Source organism: Fusarium phalaenopsidis, assembly GCF_050370095.1.
Source record: "Fusarium phalaenopsidis strain FUZ10S chromosome Unknown contig_32290, whole genome shotgun sequence".
NCBI classification, from domain to species: domain Eukaryota; kingdom Fungi; phylum Ascomycota; class Sordariomycetes; order Hypocreales; family Nectriaceae; genus Fusarium; species Fusarium phalaenopsidis.
In genome coordinates this window covers 83,410-108,405 of record NW_028145411.1, presented here as the reverse complement: position 1 = coordinate 108,405, position 24,996 = coordinate 83,410, and the positions used below count along the sequence as shown (strand labels likewise).

General features: G+C 52.7%; 5 protein-coding genes across 5 annotated transcripts; 2 read left to right on the top strand and 3 right to left on the bottom strand.

Annotated features, from left to right (window-relative positions):
* Positions 1 to 7,049: 7,049 nt before the first annotated feature.
* Positions 7,050 to 8,396, bottom strand: LRP88_04227 (uncharacterized protein; the record flags this gene model as incomplete). The annotated part of the gene is made up of 1 exon (XM_083240803.1): positions 7,050 to 8,396. One exon carries the CDS (start codon positions 8,394 to 8,396, stop codon positions 7,050 to 7,052), a length of 1,347 nt encoding a protein of 448 aa, XP_083103333.1.
* A 1,106-nt stretch (positions 8,397 to 9,502) lies between these two features.
* LRP88_04226 (uncharacterized protein) lies at positions 9,503 to 10,411 on the top strand (the record flags this gene model as incomplete). Its single annotated transcript, XM_083240802.1, has 1 exon — positions 9,503 to 10,411. One exon carries the CDS (start codon positions 9,503 to 9,505, stop codon positions 10,409 to 10,411), a length of 909 nt encoding a protein of 302 aa, XP_083103332.1.
* A 197-nt stretch (positions 10,412 to 10,608) lies between these two features.
* Positions 10,609 to 16,067, bottom strand: LRP88_04225 (uncharacterized protein; the record flags this gene model as incomplete). The annotated part of the gene is made up of 5 exons (XM_083240801.1): positions 10,609 to 11,094; positions 11,151 to 11,488; positions 11,562 to 14,113; positions 14,170 to 14,474; positions 14,541 to 16,067. 5 exons carry the CDS (start codon positions 16,065 to 16,067, stop codon positions 10,609 to 10,611), a joined length of 5,208 nt encoding a protein of 1,735 aa, XP_083103331.1.
* An 890-nt stretch (positions 16,068 to 16,957) lies between these two features.
* LRP88_04224 (muramidase family protein) lies at positions 16,958 to 19,792 on the top strand (the record flags this gene model as incomplete). The annotated part of the gene is made up of 5 exons (XM_083240800.1): positions 16,958 to 17,387; positions 17,448 to 17,616; positions 17,675 to 17,949; positions 18,069 to 18,633; positions 18,691 to 19,792. 5 exons carry the CDS (start codon positions 16,958 to 16,960, stop codon positions 19,790 to 19,792), a joined length of 2,541 nt encoding a protein of 846 aa, XP_083103330.1.
* A 1,270-nt stretch (positions 19,793 to 21,062) lies between these two features.
* LRP88_04223 (uncharacterized protein) lies at positions 21,063 to 22,304 on the bottom strand (the record flags this gene model as incomplete). Its single annotated transcript, XM_083240799.1, has 2 exons — positions 21,063 to 22,060; positions 22,115 to 22,304. The coding sequence occupies 2 exons, from the start codon at positions 22,302 to 22,304 to the stop codon at positions 21,063 to 21,065; spliced, it is 1,188 nt and encodes a 395-aa protein (XP_083103329.1).
* Between the last annotated feature and the right edge of the window lie 2,692 nt (positions 22,305 to 24,996).

The window sequence follows — 24,996 nt, the reverse complement described above, 5'->3', positions numbered from 1 at the left end:
ATAGATAACTTTGATCGAAAATAACTCGATCAAGCCAGTATTTTTTCTAAATCAACGCCGTCCACTTGACATGGAAACTCAACCGCTTGAGTCGAGGATGTCTCTGACCTGGAAAGCTGGTCGTCGTTGAATGGGGCGTGTAGATTTGCGGCAGATATAGTCGGGGAGACGATGAAGCGATTTGGTTGAGGAGCTAGCAAATTTTAATATGAAAAGCTTCTGATACTGCCAGGGTTGAGCATTTTCAGTCGGACTTGACCACAAGTGATCGGGTCCAACGGGGCTCCAGATCGGGCGTAGACCTCTGGGTGTGGACCTCGACGCCTGGGTGGATACCTCCGCTTCCGTGACCCATCTGATAGCCTTGCACCCCGACAGCTCCGGAGTAGCCTGCGAAGGCTTCCTTGATCCTAGCTTCAAATCTAGTATGAGCAGCTCGTTTGGAGTCTAGCACCTTGCAGGAGTGGGAACCAAAGCGCAGAGGAATTATACGAGGTTCTCGTCCAGACAAACTTTAAAGTCATTCGAGGGTTGCCGAGCTTCGTGAACACAGCGCGGGAACATCGCGGCCCGTGCCTTGCCCGCTTATCTAGGGATAGTAGCAACTATGAGAGGCTTGGCAGGAATCCAACTCCGCCCCGCCACAGCCTTGTTAGGCATCTACTACAGTACCTATCGGCAGATCTCCCTCCCTCTTTAATACCTTCGCCTTGGGCTACTAATCCGAAAGCTCGATCGCGTCAAAAACACTTCTCAACCGTTAGAATATCATCGCTTGCCATGGCCGAGGCGGTAGGCCTTGCCGCAAGCGTCATCGCTATCATCGACATGTCCACGAAGGTCGCGAAGCTCTGTTCCGACTACTCCGCCGCCGTCGGAAACGCTAGGGCCGACATCACACGCCTCCAGAGTCAGCTGGGCAACCTAGACGAATGCCTCTAAGGAGCGCAGCGTCTTCTCAATGACCCGAATAGTTAATCGCTTATAACGTCGCAAAAATTGAAAGACTCTGTCGATGGCTGCACGTCAGCGTTGGTCTAAGTGCAGACCAGGCTGGATCTAGGCAAGGCCCGCAAGGCGATGCGCCGTTTCGGACTTCGTGCTCTTAGGTGGCCGTTCGATAGCAAGGAGGTTAGCGGGATCATCTCTAACTTGGAGCGCTACAGTCAAACCATCATATGGTGTCTGCAAATCGACCAGACGTGAGTAGACGCGCCATCCAGAGGCCTCGGCAGAACCGGCTGATACCATCGCAGTACAATCTTGCTCGACATATAGCAGAAATTCGAAGGCATCTCGCTCCGACCGCGCAGAGATGAATCAATTGCTCGTAAACCCTGCTTTAGCGTCCCGTTCGACCGAGACCTAGACTTCGTCGATCGGCCGGATATTCTTACATAGCTAAGGGAGCAATACACAGGCTCCGCCGGTCGTATGGCCCTTATGGGCATGGGCGGGTTTAGGTACGGGCCACTGCATGAACACCCTTCGAGGACCGCCTTTGCGCTGGCCGACCAAAGTAAATCATAGGTTATTATTTAATTCGCGCATTATACCCACGACGAATTACCATAAACTAGCATCTTCTAGGTTCACGTGAGTTCGAAGCCGAGATTTAAAGAGGCCTACCGGTCTATTGCATAGAGGCTAGAGTTACCGAGGCGAAATGATCCCGACGTCGATATGCTCGGGCTCGTCCGTGACTAGCTATAGACCGAGGAAGCTGGCTCGTGGTTGATGGTCTTAGACAATGTTGATGATGCCAACCTCTTTCATCCCAGTACCAATGCCAGCGGGAATAGGGCAGCAAACCAACCAATAGGCGAGAATACTGTTGCAAAGAGCGATCAGCGGCCACTCGCGACATACCTGCCAAAGTGCCGCAGTGGAACCATCCTCGTCATATCACGCAGCATAGACGCTGCTGAAAGGCTAATAAGTAGCCATAAGGCTATCTACCAGATCTCAACCATAGATGACACCTAAGGCCTTCACCTTTTCCGGAATAAGCTTAACGAAGACTTTAATAAGGATGCCGCTGCTGATCTTCTCCGGGCTCTGGACTATATCCCGCTGGCCATCACCTAAGCGGCGCCATATATTAACCATCGCACCCCCCGCGAATCAGTAAAAATATATCTAGATGCCTTCTAGGAGAGCAATAAGAAGAAGAGCAATCTCCTCAATAGAGACGCCGGGGATCTTTGACGAGATAAGACTATCTCTAACTCGGTGGTTATAACATAGCAAGTTACCTTTAAATAGATACGCCACGAGAGACCATCTATAATAAAACTACTTTTATTTATAAGCTTCTTTAATCCACAGGGCATTCCTAAGTTTATGCTTTATAACTATAATACTAATCTAATAGATAATATAGATAGAGATATAGATAGTAATAACTTTAAGGATAATCTTAATATCCTCCGTGGCTACTCGCTCATATCTATAATAGCAGCATAAGATATATATAAGGTTTATTCCTTAGTATAATTTTATATACGAGCTTAGATAGCCATAGTAGATAATGCAGAATAATAGAGATAGGTATTCTTGCGGTCTATGTCTAGACATTTCCCAAGTGGTGCATTCGAGATATAGCTAACCTGCCAGTTATTACTTCCTTACATCAAGTCTACATTAGAGGAGAAGCCGCCAGATAAGGACCTATAGAACTAGGCCCGTTTACTAACAAATTATGCATTATATACGTTGACTATCGGCAACTACACGGTGGCAGAAAAATTAGGCGGGAAAGCAGTTTAAGCAAAGACTGAGGTATTAGGAGAGAAGCATCCCTCGACGCTGACGAGTATGGCTAACCTGGCGTCGACATTCAGGAACCAAGGTCGATGGAAGGAGGCGGAAGAGCTACAAATGAGAGTGATGGAGACGAGGAAGAGAGAGAGAGAGAGAGAGAGAGATTTATTTAACGCCAAGGGAGCGCAGGGCGCTCCAGCCTCCCGAGGGGCATATGGCGTGCAGAAGGCTATCTAATAGCTAAGGTAAGTCATAGGATATCCTACACATCTGGCCTAGTAGCTAGGAAATGTTGCGATCCGCACCCGTGGGCTCCTTCATTCGAGCTCGTGCTCGGTCTAGGAGAGGTGTTATAGGGTCTTGAAGTCAAGGTCGGAGGTCGTTGAGAAAGCTCTCAAAGGGCTGCTAGGGTTACTAGCAGAGAAAGAAAGGGGGGGTCTGCCGGCTTAGGTCTTGAGAGACGGTGGGCAGATGAACAGCGGTTACTATCTTTGTGTTGGAACCGGCGATGGTACCAGTCGAAATCGCCGTGCCCTGACCTTGCGGCCAGCAGGTTATGTAGTGTCGGGCGAGGGAGGTCTAGTTCCTTCGGGCAGGCTAGGGAGGCTGTGAGACCTAGGTCTCGATAGCCTCGGCAGGTCGGGGCTGTTACTTTCCACCAGTCTGAGAATTGGGCCCTGATCTTTGCCTTTCTCAGGCCGCCGATTCCGGCTATCGTAGGCGGCGCCTATTTATCTTCCGGTAGCGCAGCTCCTGCCTTCGCTAGCTGATCAGCCTTCTCATTTCCTTCGATGCCCTGATGTCCTGGAACCCAATGGACCTGGACCCGGGTTGCGGCAGCCAGCTGCTGGAAGTCTAAGAAGGCCTCTTGCGAGCTTGCTGGGGCTTATCCTAATAGTCCTTGGATAACCGATGTGTTGTCAATGCATACGTGGATCTGTGTGTCTTGGTTGATCTGCCGGGCTCGTCGGAGTCCATAGCGGGCTCCTTCTGCCTCTCCGTCGAAGACTTCTGCTAGGCCGAGCCGGCCTTTTCCTTCTCCAACTTTCCAGCCTGATCGATAGATGACATAGCCCCAGCCGACAGCCCCAGCGGGGCCCTTCGACCCGTCTGAATAGACTATCAGGTGATCGCCTGGGACCGTCTCAAGCCAGGATCGGAAGGTCTTGGCCCTTTCCTCCTTGGTCTCTTTCTCTGCCAGTGTTGCCGGAGGCGGCAGGTATCTCTTAGGCAGCAGCTTTAGGCGCGGGGGTCTGGGAAGTAGTCTAGCTGCTCGCTGTATCCTTGTTCGCGCTGGCTGAAGCTCTCCGTAGCCCCTGCCGCGGGGAAAAGGTCGTCTCGCTACCCTATGTGTCAGAGGGTGGTCTTCATCAATGGACCTGAGCCGCTGGCTCAGTCTTAGCTGAACGCCTTCTAAGGCGATCCTTGCTGTAGGGATTCCGGCTTCCTTGTAGAGTGCCGGGGTTAGAGCCGTCCGCCAGACTGGGAGGATGGCTTTGATCGAGGTGTTGATGACGCTCGTGACCTCGTCTAGCAGGTGTTCCTGCCGGGTTGCGATGACCGGATCCAAGGTCAGGCTGGCGTTCCGTCTAGTCTTCGAGGTTCCTTCGTACTAGAACTCTGCCCCGTATAGCAGGCTCGGCAGTACGCAGGTTAGGGCTGCCTTTCTGAGGGAGCTTGCTGGAGGGCCGCGTTGGGTGTTGGCTAGGCTTCGTAGATGGCTAGCAACTATTCTTGCCTTGGCTGCCCATTTCTTTACGTAATCCGTAAACTTCAGCTTCCGGTCAAACCAAACGCCCAGCCATCGGACTGCTTGGTCCTTGCTGGGGCAGATAGTAAAGTCATATTCTGGCGCCGATACCTCTAGAGCCTCGTCTGATCTAGCCCTTGTGAAGAAGATCAGGTCTGCCTTATCCGGGTCAAAGGTGACCTTATTATCCGTTCCCCAGTTGAGGATCTAGCGGAGGTCTTGGCCTAGCAGGTCGGCGTTTCCTTGGAGGGTCTTTTCCGTTCGAACTATGCAGATGTCATCTGCATAACCAAAGCGGTGTACTTGATCTTCTATATAGATATCTGCAATATAGAGTAGGAAGAGGATTAGAGATAGCGGCGATCCTTGAGGCAACCCGCATTTGATAGGGCCGGCTGGTGTTACCGTGTCGTCTAGCCGGATACTAGCCTGCCTGTCATCCATAAAGGAGCCGATAAGCCTGACGAGGCTCCGCGGCCAGCCCTGCTGGATCAGCCGTAGCATGAGCCTCCGTTTGAGGGTAGCATCAAAGGCGCCTTGTACATCCAATGTTATTATCGCAGCCGTGCCGTGATTCTCTAAGGCATGTTCGATCTCGTGTGTCACGCAGGCCAGTAAGTCAGTTGCCGACCTGCCCGGCAGGGCTCCGGCTTGCTAGGCGCTGACAACCTTCTGCAAGAGGGTTATCATAGCGATCCGCCTTATAGTCAGTCTCTCGAGCCCCTTGCCGAGGCAGGAGAGTAAGGCGATCGGCCTCCAGGACCGGACGTTCATATAGTCCTTCTTTCCCGGTTTCTTTATTATTACAACCTCGGCTATGCAGAAGGCTCTCGGGAAATATCCGACCTTGAGGCAGGCTTGGAATAGCTATTGCACTGGGTCTCGGATTACGCTCCAACAGGCCTTAAGCAGCCGGACTGAGATGCCATCTATGCCTAGGGACGTGCTTTTGACCTGGATGGTGGCTGCGGCTATCTCTTCGTGTGAGACGTGGTACTGCCACGGCAGCTGTCTCTGCGGCACGCTGGGGATCGTAAGAGGGTCTGTTTCTAGGTCTTCGTTGCTCTCTCGTCTCTCGAGCAGAGCTTGCTTGAGTGTATTGGCCTTCTCTATAGCGTTCATAATGACCCTTCCGTCTTAGACTAGAGGCGGGGAGCTAATGGCCGGACCGAGCTTGTGCCATTGAATGATCTCATAGAGCTCCTTATCTGACCTGATCCCATCGATCCGGCCCTGCTAATAGCTGGCTTTTTCCTCCCATACGACCCGGAGGAAGTCCTTGCGTTCTTCTAGCAGGATATCCCCTGGGTTCTCCCTGCGGGCCTTATGGTAGGTCTTCCGGGCCTTGCGGCTCTTCTCTGACCACCACGGCGCGCTGTGGTTATTCCGGCCCGGCTGGTTCTAAACAGCCTATGCAGCATCTGCCAGGGCGACTAATATCGCAGCTGTGGCTATATCTAGGTCTGATGTGTCTAGGGCCCTCGGCATTCGAGGCAGGCTACCGATGCCTAGTTCGACGAGGTTAGCAAAGGTATCTAGCTTGCTGTCCGGGATAGCCGGTCTTCTCCGTTCGACATAGATGCCTCGTGGCTGCGGCATTATTATTAGGATGCCCTCGTGATCCCTCCCTGGGTAGAGCCGGCCTATTATTCTAGCTATTGCGTGTGGGATGTTTAAGAAGGCTAGGTCGATCGTATAACCCCCATCTTGCGTTGGTACGCCCGCTTCGCCGATATAGTTAAGCTATTGGTCTGAGGCCCAAGCCGCTATCTCCAGACCGTCGTTCCTCGTCTGTTCAGCCGTTGGGTCCCAAGACCTATGCCAGCTATTGAAATCCCCGGCGATAAGATATCGCGGCGGCGCTAAGAGGTCTAGTAGTAGCCTTGTTGCTTGGTTCAACGGGCTATGTGGTTGTTTATAGATATTAATAATTATATAGCCGCTAACGTCTAGCCATAGGAGGTCTCGGCAGCTATTCCAGGGTCTCATCTGTTCTGTCTTCAAGCGGCTAGACTTTCTGACGTATGATATGACCCTCGGTTGCGTCTCTTGATCGGCCTAGTTGTCGATCGGAAGATAGGCTCTATAGCTTGGGTGGGAGGTAAAGAAATTCCTCCCGCCTCTCTCTGCCCAAGGCTCCTGAACTAAGATAATGTCGATCTGGTCTTCCCAGCAGAGCTGGAGGAAGGCTGAGTTCGCTGCAGCTGTCTTGCCGACATTGCCTTGAGCTATCCGTAGAGGGGTCTGCTGGGCAGAGCGATTTCTTCTATGCCTCTTTATTCACGAGGGAGGAAAAGGCGTTTGCGATATTGTAGTTCTTCCGCGGAAGGTCTCGGCCGCGGCGTTGGCCGCGAGCCGGCTGTGTGTTGCTGGCTTGCTGGCTGGGCTGCTGGTCTAGTTGCTGGTCCGTCTGCTGTACGTTATCCTCGATCTCCATCTCGTCTTGTGATGAGGCAGAGGTCGAGGAGCTATCAGTTGAGGCCCTGCGGCCTGTCCTAGCTAGATTGGATATTGCAAAGGTGCTCTGGGTGTTTGTTTATTGGGCCCGGAGGTAGCTCTTCTGGCCGATCTTGCGGATAGCCGTGAGTTCCTTCTTTGTCAGAGGGATCATCTCGCCATTCTTTCGGATCGGCCTTGCCGGGCAGTTCTCGTGGCTAGCGGGGAAGGGTCCGTAGCAGTTAGAGCATTTCGGAGAGAGGCTGCAAGGCTGCTGATGCCCTTCTTCCAAAGGGTCACTGCAAGTCTCGCAGCGTTGTTGCCGGTGGCAGTAGCGGCTTATATGGTAGCCCTGACATCCTGGGTTATGTCGTTGGATTGAAGCTTTCTTTTTGATCCGTCTGGCCAATGCACTAACGCCGAATAGCCGAAAGGGCTCTACCGGCTGGAGGAAGGAGGCTATCCAGGTCTTCCTTTCTGCTTTGATATTCTGGGATGTGTGCCTTGATGGCTGTAGTCGTATAGGTCGTTGGCCCGTCTGTGCGATGACTTCATCCTCTATCGTTGCTTCTGTATCAACGAGGTCTCCGAGGATGTTAGGTAGCTTGTTCGGGCAGCTAGGGATAGCGTAGTTGAACCACTTGACCGGCAGTTCGACCTTCGAGGCCCTGAGGCAGTGCTGCAGTTGCTCTTGGCTGGCGATTATCTTATCGCGGATTGCTGTATTGATCGGGCGGATAGAGAATCCTGTTGCTGTATTATGAATGTCTGGTATCTCGGCTAGCGATAGGCCTAGGGCCCTACAGGTGGCCTCTCGCAGGGCAAAGTTCTTTAGACTCCGGGCCCATTCGTGATGCTCCTGAGGGACCCTTACGAGGACCTGTAGGGGCTCTGCCTTTAGCTGTGGGCTTGCTTTTGCTGCTGTGGGCTTGTCTCGGCTCTGTGTGCTTGACTGTCCTGGGTTGCTAGAGCTGCCAGTGATAGCTGCCCAGGTCTTCGAGCTGTCTGTAGTCTCGGCTCCCTGGCCTCTGTAAATACGGCTCGTCAGGTAGGTTGGGATGTCCTGGAATAGCTTTCCTAAGGTCTGTTTCTCTTGCTGGCTGGCGTTGTCAATGATGTCATCTATAGCCTGTGCTAGCTGTTTGATTCCTTTGACGAAGATGCCGAGTTCGGAGATGAGGGGGGCCAGGGGCCCCTGTCCTAGGGGCCCCTTTTCCCTTTCCTGGGACCTACCCGGGGCAGCCAGAGCCGGCTGCTTGGGGTATTCGGGCTGCGCCGTACGTCTTCGCTTTGCAGGCGAGGAGGGCGTCTGTTCTTCAAAGAAGGTCTGGGGGCTGCTATCCAGTATCATCTGGTATGCTAGATTGTTCCTATGTGGCGTGCCTGGCAGGGCGGCCGGCGCAGCGGCCGGCGCAGCGGCCGGCGGAGGGGCCAGCGCGGCGGCCATCGCGGGCCCGGGCGTTAGGAGATCGGCCGGGTCTCTCGGGGGCCTCTGTTAGGGAAATTGCAGTAAATTACGTGTAGGCACTAACACTAGGTGCTAAGAAAAAATTAAATCAAGGGGAAGGTGAGACGACGAAGAGAGTGCTAGGAGAGGAGCATCCCTGGACGCTGACGAGCATGGCCAACCTGGCTATTACCTGGAAAGACCAAGAACGCACTAGAGATGCTTTAGCCCTGATGCGAAGCTGCGTTCTCCTACGACAGCGAGTGCTTGGTATAGACCATCCTCATACAGCGTCATCGGTGGCAGTTCTCGCTCAGTGAGATAGCATAAGCGACTTATCTAGAGAGGAATAATTTTGAATTGATAATATGAACGGACGTATACGAATAGTAATGTACGTGCAGGCCTAGCCCGCCTCGGTGGGGATTGGGATCGGTCTGTGGCCCAGCACCGCTCAAGGACACATGTAAGCCGGGACGATTCGTGGAACCCCGTACCCACGAATAGCTGCGTTGATGCTGGCCAAAATTCCTCCGCCGTGCTGAGCTTAGCAGTATCGTAGCCCAAGTCTCAAGACAACATGTAGCCAGATGTGTAACATGAGTCGATGAATCCGGTCACAATCTAGCGGCTTAATGAAGCTTCCCTCTTGCCTTTTCGCCACTTATTATCTCGCCCCTTGCTATCTTTCCCCTCAATCTTTAGCATGATGGTCCAGTGTTGTTTGACCTTGTCCACTGAGCGTTTTAATCTCTCGGCAATAGCGTGGTCTAATGGCATGCCGTCGATAGCGGAGACAGACGAGAGAGGCAGGGCGGGCTGGAAGCTGACAACCATCACCACGAAGTGGGATGCACCACGGCAAACAGGCTGGCCGTTGTGCCCCAGTGAGAGTACATACAATTCTGGCTTGACCCCCCAAAAGTAGAACTCGCAGGTTAAATTTTGCCCTTCCTGACCGCTTGCTGTGCACATAGTGGAGAATAACAATTCCTCCTCAACTCACCTCCTCTCATCCTGCCCTCCATCCTTTTAACTCGGCTACGTCTACACCATCCAATTTACAGAATCTCGACCAAGCCTTGACATCATCTCTCGAGCCCAGCATGGTCCGAACAAAGACGCGGCCCAGGACCCTGGAGGAGAGGTACCCCAAGGACAAGTACCCCAACGGCCCACCCCAGATTCGCTTGGGACCTGCGCGCCCAGTAGTATCCAACAACCGCATCTTCAACGATCACACCGGCAAACCAGCCTTGATGTCATGGGAGAGCTCGGGGGTCAAGAATCCCTTGCCTCCCCTCGCCTCATGGGTCTTCTATATGGTCCATCCAGATGTGCCGCGTGACTTTGACGGGTGCGTATTCCAGAATGGACTTGAGGATGGTAATACCCTGGGAAAAGGTGGCAGGTTTCGGTACGAGTTCTTCTTCCTTCCAGGCGCCACGACTGAAGAATGCCATGCGCACTACCTCGGGGAGCTAAAGGCTCGAGGCACCATATGGCGCCATATCCGCAAGGTCAAGAGAGCCATGGACCTCGAGAATCAGAAAAACCCCCCACAGTTGGAGGATGATCCGGCAGAGGAGTCCGGTTCTGGTCTGGGCTCCACGACATCGGAGTCCTCTTCTGATGAAGAAGCCACTACCAACAATCAACAACTTCCTGGCTTTGTCTGGCCCAAACACGAACACGATTGCCCTTCTAGGATGTACCGCGGCTGGTTTTTCGTGTATCCACATGCAAATATAGATTGCCGAGGTGCTGATGGTGCGGAGCGTGAGATAGATGTCGTCACGTTTAACCCCATCGAGCAGGAATGGGAAGAAGATGAGGTTCGTAGGTTTGATCCGATGGAACACCCTGTTTATGTAACACGGAGGAAGGCCAGGCACGACGAATATTATGACGCAGGGCTTTTGGGTTGGATGGAGATGAGAAAGTTTTCACACTGGCAGGAAAAGGCTGATGAAGCTACGGATGACGCGCTGAAGCTAGGCTGGAAGTCTTGGTAATGTTAGACAGAAACAATAGGCCGGACTTGTTCCCATGATAAACTTGATAGCACCCGTGAGGGGATCTAAGTAGCTCAAGTTCAACAAGGTTATATATATATCCTGAATCACGATGGTGTCCATCAACGCTATTCCTTGCCGCCCTCAATCAACTCTAGTCAAACCAAACTCGCTTTCTTGCTCCCCAGACACGTTCCCTAAAACGGCCCTACCGGACCCAACTCAGACTTCCACAAGCCTTGATAGTTACTCTGTGTCCAAATGTCCGGGTTCGCTCGGTTCGGGCTTCTGTGTTTAACCGTCGCTTGGGGGAACTTGAGTTTTGACGCTGAGATGTACCCATTCGGGGTCAGCACATTGGCCAGCCATTTCTTACCATCCGCACTGTCCCCGAAATCTGCTTTAAAGTTGGCTGTTGCCGCCGTCAGCCAAGCGACAGCTGTAGCCTCCATGTCGGCCAAGGTCACGTCAAGCCAGTAGCAGTAGAGGTCACGCAAGCCGGGCATGGGCTGCCCCTGAACTCGATCAGTAGGTCTTTTCAGCTGACCATCATTCATGGGATCGTTCTCGTCCCATTCGAACTCAATATCAAAGTCGTCGAATATCTCCTCGATAGCCTGAGACGTCTCGACGAATTTGGACCAAATTTCAGGCCGGCGCATATAGTAAAAGACGCCAGCAGTCTGTGGAAAGGGTCAGTAAGGTTAGCCCTGAAGGGATTGAGGGGGTGAGTACTTACATTGCGATGCGCTCTGCGTGTTTCCGTGTTCTTCTCTTCGTTCCTGGGGTCCGTGTTCTTCCCCTGGAAAAAGGTTGATTTCCTTCCATTCACGTCCTTGTGAGCCAGTGCCAATCGTCCGGGCTCTCGATCATTACCCATGCAAATGGCCAATTCGTTCCACATATTCTCCTGTAGGGTCCATCCAGGGCCTATGTATATTCTGGTTGATCCGCCGAGGCCAAGAAGAACTTCGTCTATCCACTTTTTATCGGGGTTTTCATATCCAACCGGAAGGTTCCCATCCCGCAACCATTTGAAGAAGCGAACGAGGTACTGTCCTTCGTAAACATGCTCAGCTGTATATTCATACTGGTTAGTGGGTGCACCGTTCAATCGTGATGTGTGTGGGTTTCAATGTGGCAGACTTACTCGCATACTCGCTGGGCTCGATATCCGTCTTGGTGTATTTTTCCAGCGCCACTTTGCATTCTCGGTTTTTCTCTGGCGGATACCCAAACCAACGGATAACTGAACTGGGGGCAACTCCGCAAGATGGATAAGAGGGCAACGGCAAATCCTTTTTGTTACCGTTTTGGTCGGTCCATTGGACGCTTTTATCTGAGCGTCGCTGGAGAGAACTGGATTCATCACCATCATCAGGGCAACTCTGCTCCCTAGAGCGATATGGGTCCAGCCAGCATGTCTCGTCCCTTTTCTGCAGAGTGTCGTCACCACCTGAGCATGCCGCGCAGGAAGGAATCTCCCCTACGTCGACGTCGCCAGGGCACACGAGGCCGTCGATCCGCGGTACCAGAGGCCCATATCTCGTGGCACGTTTCGATAGTGCGGACGTGGTGTTGATGTGGCCTTGGCCGAAGCTGGCATCTCGGCGGCGTTGCTTCGTGCTACTGGGAGTAGTGCAAGCTTCTTTGGAGCCACTCGGGAAGATGGTCACGTCTTGGGCCGGCATGATCATGAAGGGAGACTCGGGAAGTGCCCACGAGAACATCTTGGGCGCCTCGAGGGTAGCATACAGATCTGCACCGACGTCGATACCGTAACAAAAGCTGTTCCCACTGCTGCCCGCCTCGGCTTCAGCATGAAAGGTGACGTGCCCATCGGCAACGAGGTTCACGGCGCAGGGTTCGAGTGAGGTGAACTTCTTATTCCAGTCAATGCCAAAGGTGATGGTGGGCTTCACGTGGGCGGATATGTGACCGCTCACCGAGACGCCGTACTCGAATTCAGGCTCGAGCGTCTGCTTGCCAGACTTATCGGAAGGGTCGAAGACATCGGGCTCCCAGTCTTTGTTAACGACAGGGAAGGTCTGGTAGACGTCCCACTCGGCGAGCTTGACCTTGGTCTCAAAGTTGACGCCCAGCGTTGCCTTGCCTTCCAACTGTCCATAAAGCTTGAAGTTGGGGCCAATCGTCACAATACCTGGGACCGTGAAGGCCGCACCAAAGGTATCAGCGCTGAACATGAGCACATCGCCAGTGTCAAAGTGAGCCGTGACAGCGGCGTCGATGACGAACTTGGAGTCGACGTTACCGCCAGTGCGGTAGTAGAGGTACGAGTCGGAGATGTCGATGCCATATGAGCCGCCAAGCTTGCCGATCAGGGTGAAGCCGTAGTTGACGTTGGCCTCGACCGACATCTCGGCGTAGACCTCGAGCTTGCCGTCCACATTGGGACATGTAAAGTCCTGGTCGATGATGCTGAGAATAAAGTCCTCCTTGTAGGAGTGTTGGAGCTCCATCTTGTTTGTGACGCCCGTGAAGATGGCCTTCAGCCAGTCGAGGGCGGTCTCACCAAACCAACGCTTGTGAAGATCGCCCTTGGAAAGGGCTCCTTCGTGCAAGTCTTCTCGCCACTCTTCTTCGAGCCAACGCTTGTGGCTGCCGCCAACATCCTTGAGACTTCTCTTGACAGATCTCTTTAAAGACCGCTTCTTGCTGTCAGCTGCCTTGTCGACGATGGTGTTCCAGTACGTGTTCTCGTTGCTATAGTCGATACGGATCTGAGTATCGCCAAGGTCGCGCGGCACGCGTCTGAAGTCGTAGTCGAAGGTCAAGTCAAACACAGGCTCAGTCTCTTCAATGCCGCGTTTGTAGAGATGCTGTGGAAGACTCTGGTTCTTGCTAGGCGACAGCTCCTTGACGACGGCGTACCTGCCTGGACCGCATCCCTCGGGCATCTCGACGATCGTACCGGGAGCTCCGTGGCCGAGATAGATCTTGTCGCAGTTGGAGTTCTCACTGCGATCGGTACACACCATACGAACAGTCTGCTCTTCCTGTGAAACGGAATCATGGCAGTCAAAGACTTCCCAGTGAGATCCGTCACGCTTGTCGAGGGTGGTCTGAAGCTCATCGGGACTCGTCATGATGATGAAGCCAAAAGCAGAGTGCTCGGGTGTTTCAGCAAAGGGAAGATCCTCAGCACCACCCCAGGTGTTGTCTACCTTGAGTTGGTAGTCTGACTCTGCCTCTTCCTTATTGGGAGGATCGGGGAACAGGTACTCGAGAGGAACAGGGAGGAAGGGCGATTCGCCCTTGGGGGGATCACAGCAATAGGTCCTATGCCGCTTCGAGGCCCAACCGCAGTCATGGCCCTCTCCTCCGTGGGATGTAGTCAAGGCCACCTGCCAACCGGTATCGCAATGGTTGTCAAAGCAGTTGCCTGGCTTTCCGTGCCACTTGCAGTTCCTCCACTCCTGCTCCTTGTTGCAGCAGAACTTCTTCTCGTCTTTGCCCTTGCAGTTTCCATTCTTCCACGTCAACTCCTTCTCGGTGGAAGAATCGCACTTCTCGTTACAGCCCGTCCATCGACAGTCTGGCACTTGAGCTTCTGCTTCACAGCACAGGAATCTGCGGCCGTCGGTGCATACATCGCCGCCTCCAGCGTGCTGACTGGACGCGAGCGCGACCTCTCCCGCGTGACACTGGCCGTTGCAGAGAACGCCGTTACCTCTCCAGGTACTATAGCATAGTCAGTCAGTAATGTAGCCACTTGATCACAGGTCAGGGACACTCACCACTTCTCGGGATCAGGAGCCGAGGCAAAAGGACAACAGACACTTGTCTTCTTGCCAGCTAGACGGTCGCAAAGGGACTGATCAACCTCAATCCATCCAGACTTGCAGCCAGTCGTGCCACAATCGTTGACAGTGCAATGGCCTGTCCCAAGGTCCACCCACGGGGTCTTTTTCGAGCGATCCTTGTAGGCGTTGAAGCTCTTGGGAGCCAAGACAGCTGCCAGAGCGTCGAGACGGGTGTTGTCGAGGTCGATAGCCCAGATGAGCAGACCTCCCAAGCCGAGTGCATTGGCAAACTCGATCTTCTACGCGATGGTGTCCTTGTCGTCGTAGGATACCCACTGATCACCGCCCCAGGTGATATACTTGACGGCGTCCTTCTTGTCCCAGTATGGTGTCAGGTCGTATTTCTCGATGATATCCATAATCTCAAAGTATGACAAGGTACCCGAGTTATCAGTACAAGGTCCCGGTTTGGCACCACCCAGGAAGAGACAACCAGGCTTGTGACAAGAGGGATCAGCCAGCTGGAATGACCGTCCATAAAAGCCGATGCCCATGTTAATCTTGGACGGGTCGACTTTGTTTCTCCAGAAGAGGTCCAGGGCGAGGTCGATCTCGGTCAGGTTGGTATGTGCCAAAACCTGGGAACCGATTGGGTTATCAGCGTCCCAGATTCCGTGAAGATCATAAGACATGACATTGATATAGTCAACAGCCTTTGCCGATGCGGTAAGATCGAAGTGACGCATGTACCAGTAACTTGTCGGAGCAGTAAAGGAAATCTCCTTGTGTTTTCCAGACATTTTGTCGAATCCTGCGCGGATGTCCTTGAACAGCTTGGTCAGGTTCTCGCCATCATCTGACTTACCACCTCGGTCGCCAGCGCCAGGATACTCCCAGTCAATATCGACGCCATCAAAGCCATAGCGATCCATGAACTTGACAAGTTCGCTGACAAAGGTGGCTCGCTTGGCACTGGTGGAAGCGAGGTCGCTGAAGACAGGCTGCCAGACGGTGTGGTTGTCATTGAACGTCCAACCACCGAGAGCAACGACAGCCCTGAGCGAAGGGTTCTTGCGCTTGAGGGCAGTGAACTGGGTGAAGGTTTCAGTAGTGAGAGTCCCATCCTTTTCGTCCTGCATGGGAACGATCTTGTACGTGTTGGGCTGGATGTAGGCAAAGGAGTAGTAGATGTGTGTGAGGCCGTCAACAGGAATGTCTTCCATGCTCATGCCGATGCACTTCTTTTTCCAGTTCCATGCCTCATAGTATCCAATGACACGCTTCTGGACGTTACCGCCAGAGCCCCCTGAGCCGGGCTGGGCGCAGTTGCTCTGGCAGCTCTCTTCCTTCTTGTCGGTGACCTTGCAGTAGTCCTTGGTCATGCCGCAGAAGCCATATCGACTACAGCAAACATTGAGAGGGCATTTCTGGCCTGCAGTCTTGGCATAGCGACCGCACTCAGCATGGGCATCGCAATTGCTCCAGCACTTGTCGTTGGGCGACTTGCCATTTGTACCACAGGCCTCGGGGCCATAGTTACAAACACCAGTCTTGGAACAACAAGCACCGTTGCTGCAGGGCTTCTCCTCAGAGCACGAGTATGGATCGTTGGGGTCCGCAACAATGACAGGGTCTGCTCTTGTGGTCAGGGTTGATCTGGCCTCGAGCTTGGCGGAACATGTATTGCGGTCCGTGTACCTCACCTTTGCGAGGAGGTCTGCGCTCGTGGTGAGCTTGTCGGGAATGGGAGGGCAGACGAGTTGTCCGCCGCCATCTCGGGCGTTGAGATGGGCTTCATGGAGGTGATGGTGCTTGTGACTGTGGTGGGGGTGGCCCCGGCCTGGCACGGCCTGAATCGCCAGTAGGGAAAGAAGAAGGGTCTTGAGTCCCATGGCTAACTGGCCGCAGCCCTGGGGTACTCAAATTGGTGTAAAGAGAGTCTGTCTCTGGACCAGGTGCTGTCCCGGGTCTGAGGGCACAGTTTATAAGGCATATGGATGGCATGGTCAAGAGTCGAGAGACAACATAAACGAGACTAGTCCAGTTGCTAAGGGTACCTCCGCGGCTGAGAAGAAGACCGGGGACATCGGATATCGTGGATCACGGTTCCAGCCGATGCAAGGGCGCCTGCATCCCGGGAGCGGGCCGCAATAAAAAACAAAATTGCATTTCACACTTAAACAAGTGGGTCTAGAAAATCACTTTTTTAACCCGTGGTATACCTGCCTTACCTTGTAGCAGAAATAGTTTATCTTTAACCATAAATCTCACCATAGATCTTACTGTTAATATAAAATAACAACACTATAACGTTTACACCAAGAGCTATAGATAATAGATAAATGATCTGAATCCACGCAATGCCTACACCGCTACGGAGAGGTTAACCCTTTGTTGATCAGCAACCGAGGTTCGTTCCCACAAACTAACAGGGTTTACAAAAAGACCCTTCAACCAACAACCGCCAAGACAGACTTCAACCGGCAGCACCGTCAATCAGACCATGCACTTGCACTACAGAGTCGTACCTGCGTGAATTTTAACTCTGTGAGAACTCTACTCCATCCTGCAATTTCCAAGTGCCGACGCTAAAGTCCCAAAATCACCTTGTCGAGCTGAACGGATGGAAATGCTCCGCTTAGGTTCTCACCACCGTCCGTATCTTAACCATCTCTCCATTTCCCTATGATATTTTGCCTGAAGAGCGTTCCCTCCCCTCTCCCTCTTTCTCTCTTCCCTAACTTCTTGTCATTCTCGTCTCTCGTCTTACTGACTTCAAGTCATGAATTGGCTACTCTTTCTTTCAAATCTGGCCATCATAGCCAGGCCAGCTGGCGCCTGGCAGTATATTTCTCCAGATGCACTCCCTTCTTACGATCTCTCGGATAGCTGCAAAGCTGCTTTGGTGGTCGACCTTGCCTGTCCTTCACAAGTAGCTAGCTTCTTTGAGAGGGAGCCTGTTCCGCTTGCCTCTTTGGAGGAGGCATGTACTGATGCTTGCCGCACTTCGCTAGCCAATTTTGAGGCCAAGTTGAAGACAGAGTGCGGCGAGGAAGATGTTATTGAATATGAGCTTGGCAGTGATCCTGTTCATGTCTCGGTCATAGCGACGGATATCTACTATCACTTCACCAGGACTTGTATCAAGGATGGGAACAGATGGTGCAATGTCTGGGCTTTTGAGAACTCTCCTGATAAGACCTCTGGTCAAGGTAAGAAGACAACTCCCGTGATCAGATGCGGTTGTGTCATTGTTCTGACATGCAACACAGCTAGCGTCACAGCCTCCGTCAACAAGTGTGACAACTGCGTTATCAAGCCCTTTCAGCTCCAGGCCGGCACCTCTTATTCAAATGGTTATGATTTGCAAGGGGCTTACGCCAGCCTAACCAAGAGCTGCTCTAAATCCGGCTTCCCATTAGCAACTACGGTAACCGAAAAGTAAGCTCATCTCGCCGAAATATTACCAGAACTTGTGCTGAGTCAACCTGATCAATAGGACACCAACCACCACAGTCCCAACGGCGCCTTGCTCGGGTGTTGTGTACACTGTCAAGGCCGGGGATGATTGTCGCTCCATCTCCAAGGCTAATGGTGTTTCCACGTCCTGGATGCTGTACGACAACGGGTTGAAGGCTTTCTGCAAGGACTTCCCAGTGGCAGGTGGGAGTATCTGCATTGTGAACAAGTGCAAGACGTACACTGTTCAAGCCAAAGACACATGTCAGAGTATCGCCGCCGCTGCTAATATCACTCAGGTGCAGCTGTACACATGTGAGTAGTATTTTCCCTTCCTGCTCGCGTTAAGAGGACAAAATGGCTGACCTTTCATGTCCTTCTGCAAGGGAATCCTGTGCTCGGAGAGTCCTGTAGCCGCTTGTCCTTATCTGTAGGCCATACCATCTGTCTTGAGCCTCATGACGACGAAGACTACGCCGCAATCACTCGCCCAGCCACTACCAAGGTACCAGTGGCCACACCGGCTCCGGTGCCCTCCAACATCGCCAGCGGTACAAACAAGAACTGTGCTCAGTTCTACTCTGTCGAGATTGGCGACTACTGCAACCAGATCATCATGAAGTTCAGCATCTTACTCGAAGACTTTCTCTTCCTGAACCAAGGAGTCAACAAAGACTGTACTAATCTCTACGCCAAAGAATCCTACTGTGTTTCTCCTGTGGGGCCCATCAACATGTATCCTGGCCATCCAGACTACGTTGATCCCACCACCGTTGTTGCTGATATAAACTTCAACGACTTGCCCAACGCGACCTTCTCCGCGCCCGCTATCACTGATGTGATCACTTACCTCCCTAGAGCTAGTGGTACGCGAAGTGACTGTCACATCTTCATGGACGGCAAGGATTTACAGTACGACATGAGCTGGAGCTTTTCATTCTCGGCGTGCGTAGCACTGGCCAAGGTGTGGGGTATTTCCCTCGAGGAGTTGGGAAACTGGTAAGAGCCTGTTAATTATTGACGTCTAATATAGCCCAGCTACTGACACATCTTTAGGAACCCTTCTCTTGACACAAGCTCCCCCGACTGTGCTTTCGCAGAGGAGAAGAGCTACTGCATGGCTGCGTATAAACTTGTGCCCACTTACAAGACTGAATCCGATGAGCCTGAACCAGGGACGACAACTAAAACAGCCACCACTACTGGCAATGGAGTTTCTACACCTACCCCTATTCAGTCTGGTATGGTATCCAACTGCAACAAGTTCCATATCATAGGCAAGACGACAACCTGTCAAGGCATTGCGGACTACAACAAGATTTCTATCTCCGATTTTTACAAGTGGAACGCCGGGATCAAATCCGACTGTTCTAACTTGGAGCTAGGTTCTTATGCCTGTGCTGGTATCATCGCATCGACCTCTCAGCCTACAACAACAGCAAAGCCAACGACTACTGGTAATGGAGTTTCTACACCTACCCCTATTCAGTCTGGTATGGTGTCCAACTGCAACAAGTTCCATATCATAGGCAAGACGACAACCTGTCAAGGCATTGCGGACTACAACAAGATTTCTATCTCCGATTTTTACAAGTGGAACGCCGGGATCAAATCCGATTGTTCCAACTTGGAGCTAGGCGCTTATGCCTGTGCTGGTGTCATCGCATCGATATCACAACCTGTAACAACGCCGAAGCCAACGACTACTGACAATGGCATCTCCACGCCCACGCCTACTCAGCCCGGCATGGTATCTAACTGCAACAAGTTCCATGTCGTGGGCAAGACAACGACATGCCAAGGAATTGTTGACTATAACAAAATCACAATGGCCAACCTCCTCAAGTGGAATACCGGCATTAACTCAGGGTGCACCAACATTGTGCTGGGCAACTACATCTGTGTGGGGGTCATCATAACCACCCCAGAACCGACGACTACCAAGACTAATGGCGGCGTGGTGACGCCAACGCCCACACAGGCAGGTATGATTCAGGGATGCACCAAGTTCCATCCGGTCAGGTCTACAACAACTTGCCAGGGTATCTTGGACTATAACAAGATTACACTGGCGCAGTTTTACAAGTGGAACCCTGCGGTGAAGAGTGATTGTAGCAACCTTTGGACTGACACGTATGCATGTGTTGCTGGACCTTAAGTAGTTAATAGTAATGCATAATGCCTGCTGCATTGAAGTAAATACTATTGGAGAGTAGGGATATCTTTATAGATGACTTTAATATATTACGATCTTCGGGCTCAGTTATCCCATTGAGGGCCGGGCTTCAACTATAACAATGAACACATTTCCAACACATCATAGCATCATATCCCAATACTGACACAGCGGTTAATATATTACTTTATATTCAACGTCTCGCTCGCTATTTCGGAGTCCAATCTCGCTGCTAACCGGGCGAAGCAAGGACCTCACATAGTCCAACTGATATCGAGATGGAAAGGCGGCTTGGGAAGAAAAGGAGGCACTGAAGGAAAGCTTATCCCAGACTTTTTCTTGTTCCCTTGCGAATGTGGCCCATGGAATGATTCGTCGAGGGACGATGGTTTGACCGAACCCCTCCTCTACCTGGGTGCAACGCCACCAGAACACAGCCTTAGTGGCCGTCTCCGAGATTTTGCGGATAGCTTCGTGCCTCTTGATCTTAACGTTATGTACCGGAGCAGAGCTAAGCAAGGTTTCTTTGGATAGTCGGCAAGTATCCCTGGCATCAACTGAGAACCAGCGTCACTCAAAGACCAAGTCCAGTGTGAATAGATCCAGTTGTGGGAACAGGTAAGGTGGTCTCGGATTTCGAGCTCAACCTCTGTCACTCTCATTTGCCCGAATGGGGGCCACCGGTATCAGCCTGATAGGGATTGGGATGATAACCCAGGTCCTCCACGAGGTTCCAGGCTCTACTATGCTTGCTTCGTTGGGCTTGTAGCGCCTGTGCGAGATCTTATCGGCGAGGGGGCAGACGTCAACGCGCAGGGCGGCGGCTACGGCAACGCTCTCCAGGCTGCCGCATTTAGAGGCTATCAAGAGATTGTCACACTGCTCCAAAGAAATGGAAAGATCAGTCAGGTGCGCAAGATAGTTGACAGACGGGCTTTTTTTTTTTGTTTTTGTATATAGAAAGACATCTACTGCGTAAACATAGTTCTTCTATAACACGAGGGGGTTTACTCTGACCCAGAGATATGTGCCAAGCAATCAAGCCGTGAAAGGCACGGAATCGTCGTTGAAGGCCTGCTGGGCGATGTCGTATCGCTAGACGGCGACCGTAGTAGACGCGATGGTAGGTATAACAGCAAGAAGGAATAGCTCGAAGGCATCGCTACTAAGCCTGTCGCTGCCGCAGACTGACGGGGAGCAGCGCCAGTCACTCCCAGAGCGTAACGGTGCCGCCCGCTGAACAAGGCCACATCTAGAGGCCTGACCGAGCCTTCCTCCTGTTTCGTCGCGCCTTTTCCTTGTGTCCCTTGCCGCTCCGCCTCCCTGTCTTTTGCATGATGGTCCAATGTTGTTTTACCGCATCCACTGAGCGCTTCAGTTTCTCAGCAATGACTTGTTCAGATGGCAAGCCGTTATGGTTGCTCTGGGCGAGTTTGAGTCGGCCAAGAAGTGCCTCATCAGATGCTGTCCACTTGCGGCGTGGAGCGCTTTTGAGCTCTGTGCTGTCGTCCTCGCCGTCGCTGTCGCCATCGGTGTTGTCGCTGTCGCCGTCGTCATCGTTGTCGACGCTGGGCCACTCGCCAACCTGCGAGTTAGAGCTCGCCTTGCGCTTGAGAGACTCCACCTCAGCGGTCAGGAGGCTGATCTGCTTGCTCTGACTGTCAAGAAGCTGCCTGGTCAAGCTTTCGAGCAGCTGCTTGGCCTGATCGTCAAGGAGCTGCCTGATATCGGCGAGGGAAATGCCGCCGCCTGTAAGGGCTGGGGATGAGATGGCTCGGGAGGCAGGAATTCGTGGGAACTGTAGGCTAGCTTCCTCTGGGACTCGGCCCGGTCGGCTGGCACTCCTGTAGGCAGTGGTAGAGTAGGTGCCATCGGATATAAGTCGTGGACAGCACGGCGTATTAAAGCCAGATCGCTTTAGTCGCTTTGGTGATGGATCGTTCTCTGAATCGCGCCCCTCGGACCTGCCGGATGCGTCTCTTTCAGGAAGTGGCCGCTTTGGCCGAAAGGTTCCCGTGTTTGGCACCTGAGCACTCTCGGCCGAGTTGGTCCCCCCCATGCCCTCCAGCTCGGCGGTTGCAGTGGATGCTAGGAAGCGTAGGTCTCCGGTACTCTGAGCGAGGGGTGTAGGGTTTAACTCAGAGGTTGAGGCCTCCTGAGCACGAGCATTATCAGATAGCAAGTCCGGTGGCGAGCAACTCTGGCTGGGGCCACCATGCGGTATAGGGTCTTCAATGGCCAGGGCGGAGTCTATAAGTAATTTTTAGCTCCTGCTCAGGATATAGAGCGTGGAAGTGTTCTTACCTTGACTGTTCCATCTCTGAGTGGTAGGGTTCGTCTGAAAACCGAGCGAATTGGCAGAAGCTGGCGTAGAGGCGCTTGACCCATCCGCGGCAGCGAGGCAGTGGCTCAAGCATTCCTCTTGAGAAGGCAGGACTGCAATGGTAGTCACCAACGGGGTGCTGAGGCACGGAGGGGTCGAGACGCGCGTCATCAGGAGGGCCGGGCAGAAAGTGCTTCACCGTCAACTCCTAGGTTTTGACATGCCGTCTCTGTTTGGGCTGTTGTTTCGGCCGGGAAGGATCGTATTTCTTGGAGATCAGATCCATCTTGTTGGATAGTGAGAAAAGGGGCTTGGAAACACAGAAAGGCTCTGGGGTCGGTTTGCGAAAAAAGTTCAATGTTGAAGGTTTGACCCATGGGTGTCTCGGGCAGCGACCTCATTTATGTTCTCTGGCTCGGCCACGTTCCGCCTGGGAGGCCAAGCTGATCGGTATGCCTTGAGATACACCATAACGCCGGCTCGGAACGGAATGCGACCTCTGTCGGATATTATGAGCCGTTTGATTGGCGTCCCTGCCCTGCTCGCCGCTGGCGGATTGCTCCGGAGGACTTCCTAAGCAAGGATCCTGCAACTCTGTGGCCCTCTGTCGCCATAAGCGCGCATGAAATAAGGTCAGACGCGATTCAAAGAACCTCATGAACCGATCTTATTGGCGATACTAACCGGAAGCGAGGCCATCCGAGCGCCTATGTAGCGTGACGATTAGAAAGCAGATCATAACTCGCTCATCCCCTCGCCTCGAGGATGCAAAGGCGGCGCCTCGTATTGCTAAGTCGCCGATTTGCCCTGCCCCTTTCTCCTCCGTGCATAATACGAGGTCAGGCGCTATTCAGAGACCTCCTAAACCGATCCTCATTGGCGATACTAGCCGGATGTGAGTCCATCCGAGCGCCTATGCAGCGTGATAACCAAAAAGTAGGCCGTGACTTGCCCGTGGCCCCTTCCTAAAGGGGTAAAGATAGCGCCAGCGCATACTCGAGTTGCCAACTCAAGTGAGGCATCATCCGCTCGTCAATATGCCTCGGGCACGCTAATATATCCAGCACACCCTCACGTCCCTCTTGCAGTAAGCCTAGGTCTCCTCAACTGAGACATATACCATCGGTGTCTTGTCCCAAGGCAGACTCGGCGGTATCCTAGAGATAGTAGGTCAGGCGACCGTCGAGCCGTGGAAATAACCGGGACGCCATTTCCACAACAGGCAAGTTGGGCATCACCAACACGTACACTTCCGAGCCAGCGAGGCAGATCATGAGGCCGTCTGCGGCGCCCAGGAGACAAGCTAAGACGGTTGCGCCTCCACCATGCCTATCGAGATGACCACCTGACCAATGCAAGTCGTCCACCGATGCCTCTCACAGAGTCCGCCGCAACCCTTTGGCCTCCTGGGCCCGGCTGCTCCTCAGGCCGTTCACATGCGCCTCCTATCGTTGGTCCCACAGCATGATCTGACGTGGTAATTCTGCCGGGTAAGAGGAGTGCGCCAAGCAGTAGTATACCAACACGATCCATGCAGGACTCATCCAAGTCAGTCTATTGGGTGATTTGAGCCTCTCTAGCGGGCGCAAGGAAGGTAAGGTCCGCAGGGGCGACGGTGTGGTTCGGAGGCAGCCAACTTGCGACGTGGCCAAGAGAGCTTAAGGAAATAATATGCCAGGTCTTATAGCAGAGGAGAAGCAAAGGTAAGAGAGACGATGCGAGATAGCCGTGGTCCTAAGAGAATAGAACAGACCGAGAAACAAGGAGTAAGGAGAGATATCATTATGTGGATAGCACGTGACGCAGGTAAAAAGGCAGGTACATCACAGAGACAGCAAAGGCGGCGCCAGGGGCCGAGAACAGGAATCTTTCGACGCAACAGTATTCTAATCTTACAAAAGTCATGAGCCTAGATATATACCCCATACCCCGCTCTTCTCTGATTAGCCCTGTTACGTCCCAGGCAATAGATATAATTGACCCCCCCTGCTAGCATATTCGGTTGGTCCTTCCCCGAGGCCTTGGTTGTTTAGGATCACGGGTAGCGGATATATCGAGCTTTATCTACAGTTAGAATTATTCTTTAATATGAGACTTGGTACAGTGGGTCTCAAAAAGTAACGACACATTTTCCCGTACCCCGCTCTCACTTCGACCTCCACCAAATTCATCACCAACTTCAATTGTTCATCACGCAGTCAATTTACGTCCAAATGGCGCCAACCCAGCATCATTCTCCTCATACGAGAACGAGGATTGTTTGGAGGTACAACTCGGGCATGTCGGCCGCCCAGATCGCGCGGGAAGAGGGCGTCTCTCGGCATGCAATTTATGGTGTGGTCCGAAGATATCGCGACCAAGAGAGTGCCGCGGACCGACCCAAGTGCGGCCGGCCGCGCATCATTAGAGAGAGGGAAAGAAGAAGAATCTTGAGGGTTATTGCCCAAGACCCTCATCTTCAGATACGTGAATTGATTGAGGAAGCCGGGTTAAGCTGCTGCAGGGCAACTTTAGTCTCATACCTTCGGAAGGAAGGGATTATGCATTACAAGTCCCTTCTTCGACCTTTCCTCAGTGAGGCTAACGCTAGGAAGCGTCTACGGTTCGCCCGGAGGTATGTTCATATGGCTGAGGACTTTTGGGAGAAATGGACCTTCTCTGATGAGGTTATCGTCGCTCGAGGAGAGGGCCAGAGGCGTACATGGGTCTTCTGTAAACCGGTATTTCTTCTTCTCACGAGTATGACTCTTCTGACTATCCCTAGCACGAGAGACTGTTCAGACAGAATATTCAGACTCGAGTCACGCCGACACGTCACTCACAGATGTTCTTCAGTGCCTTCAACCTTCGCAGACGTCTCCCG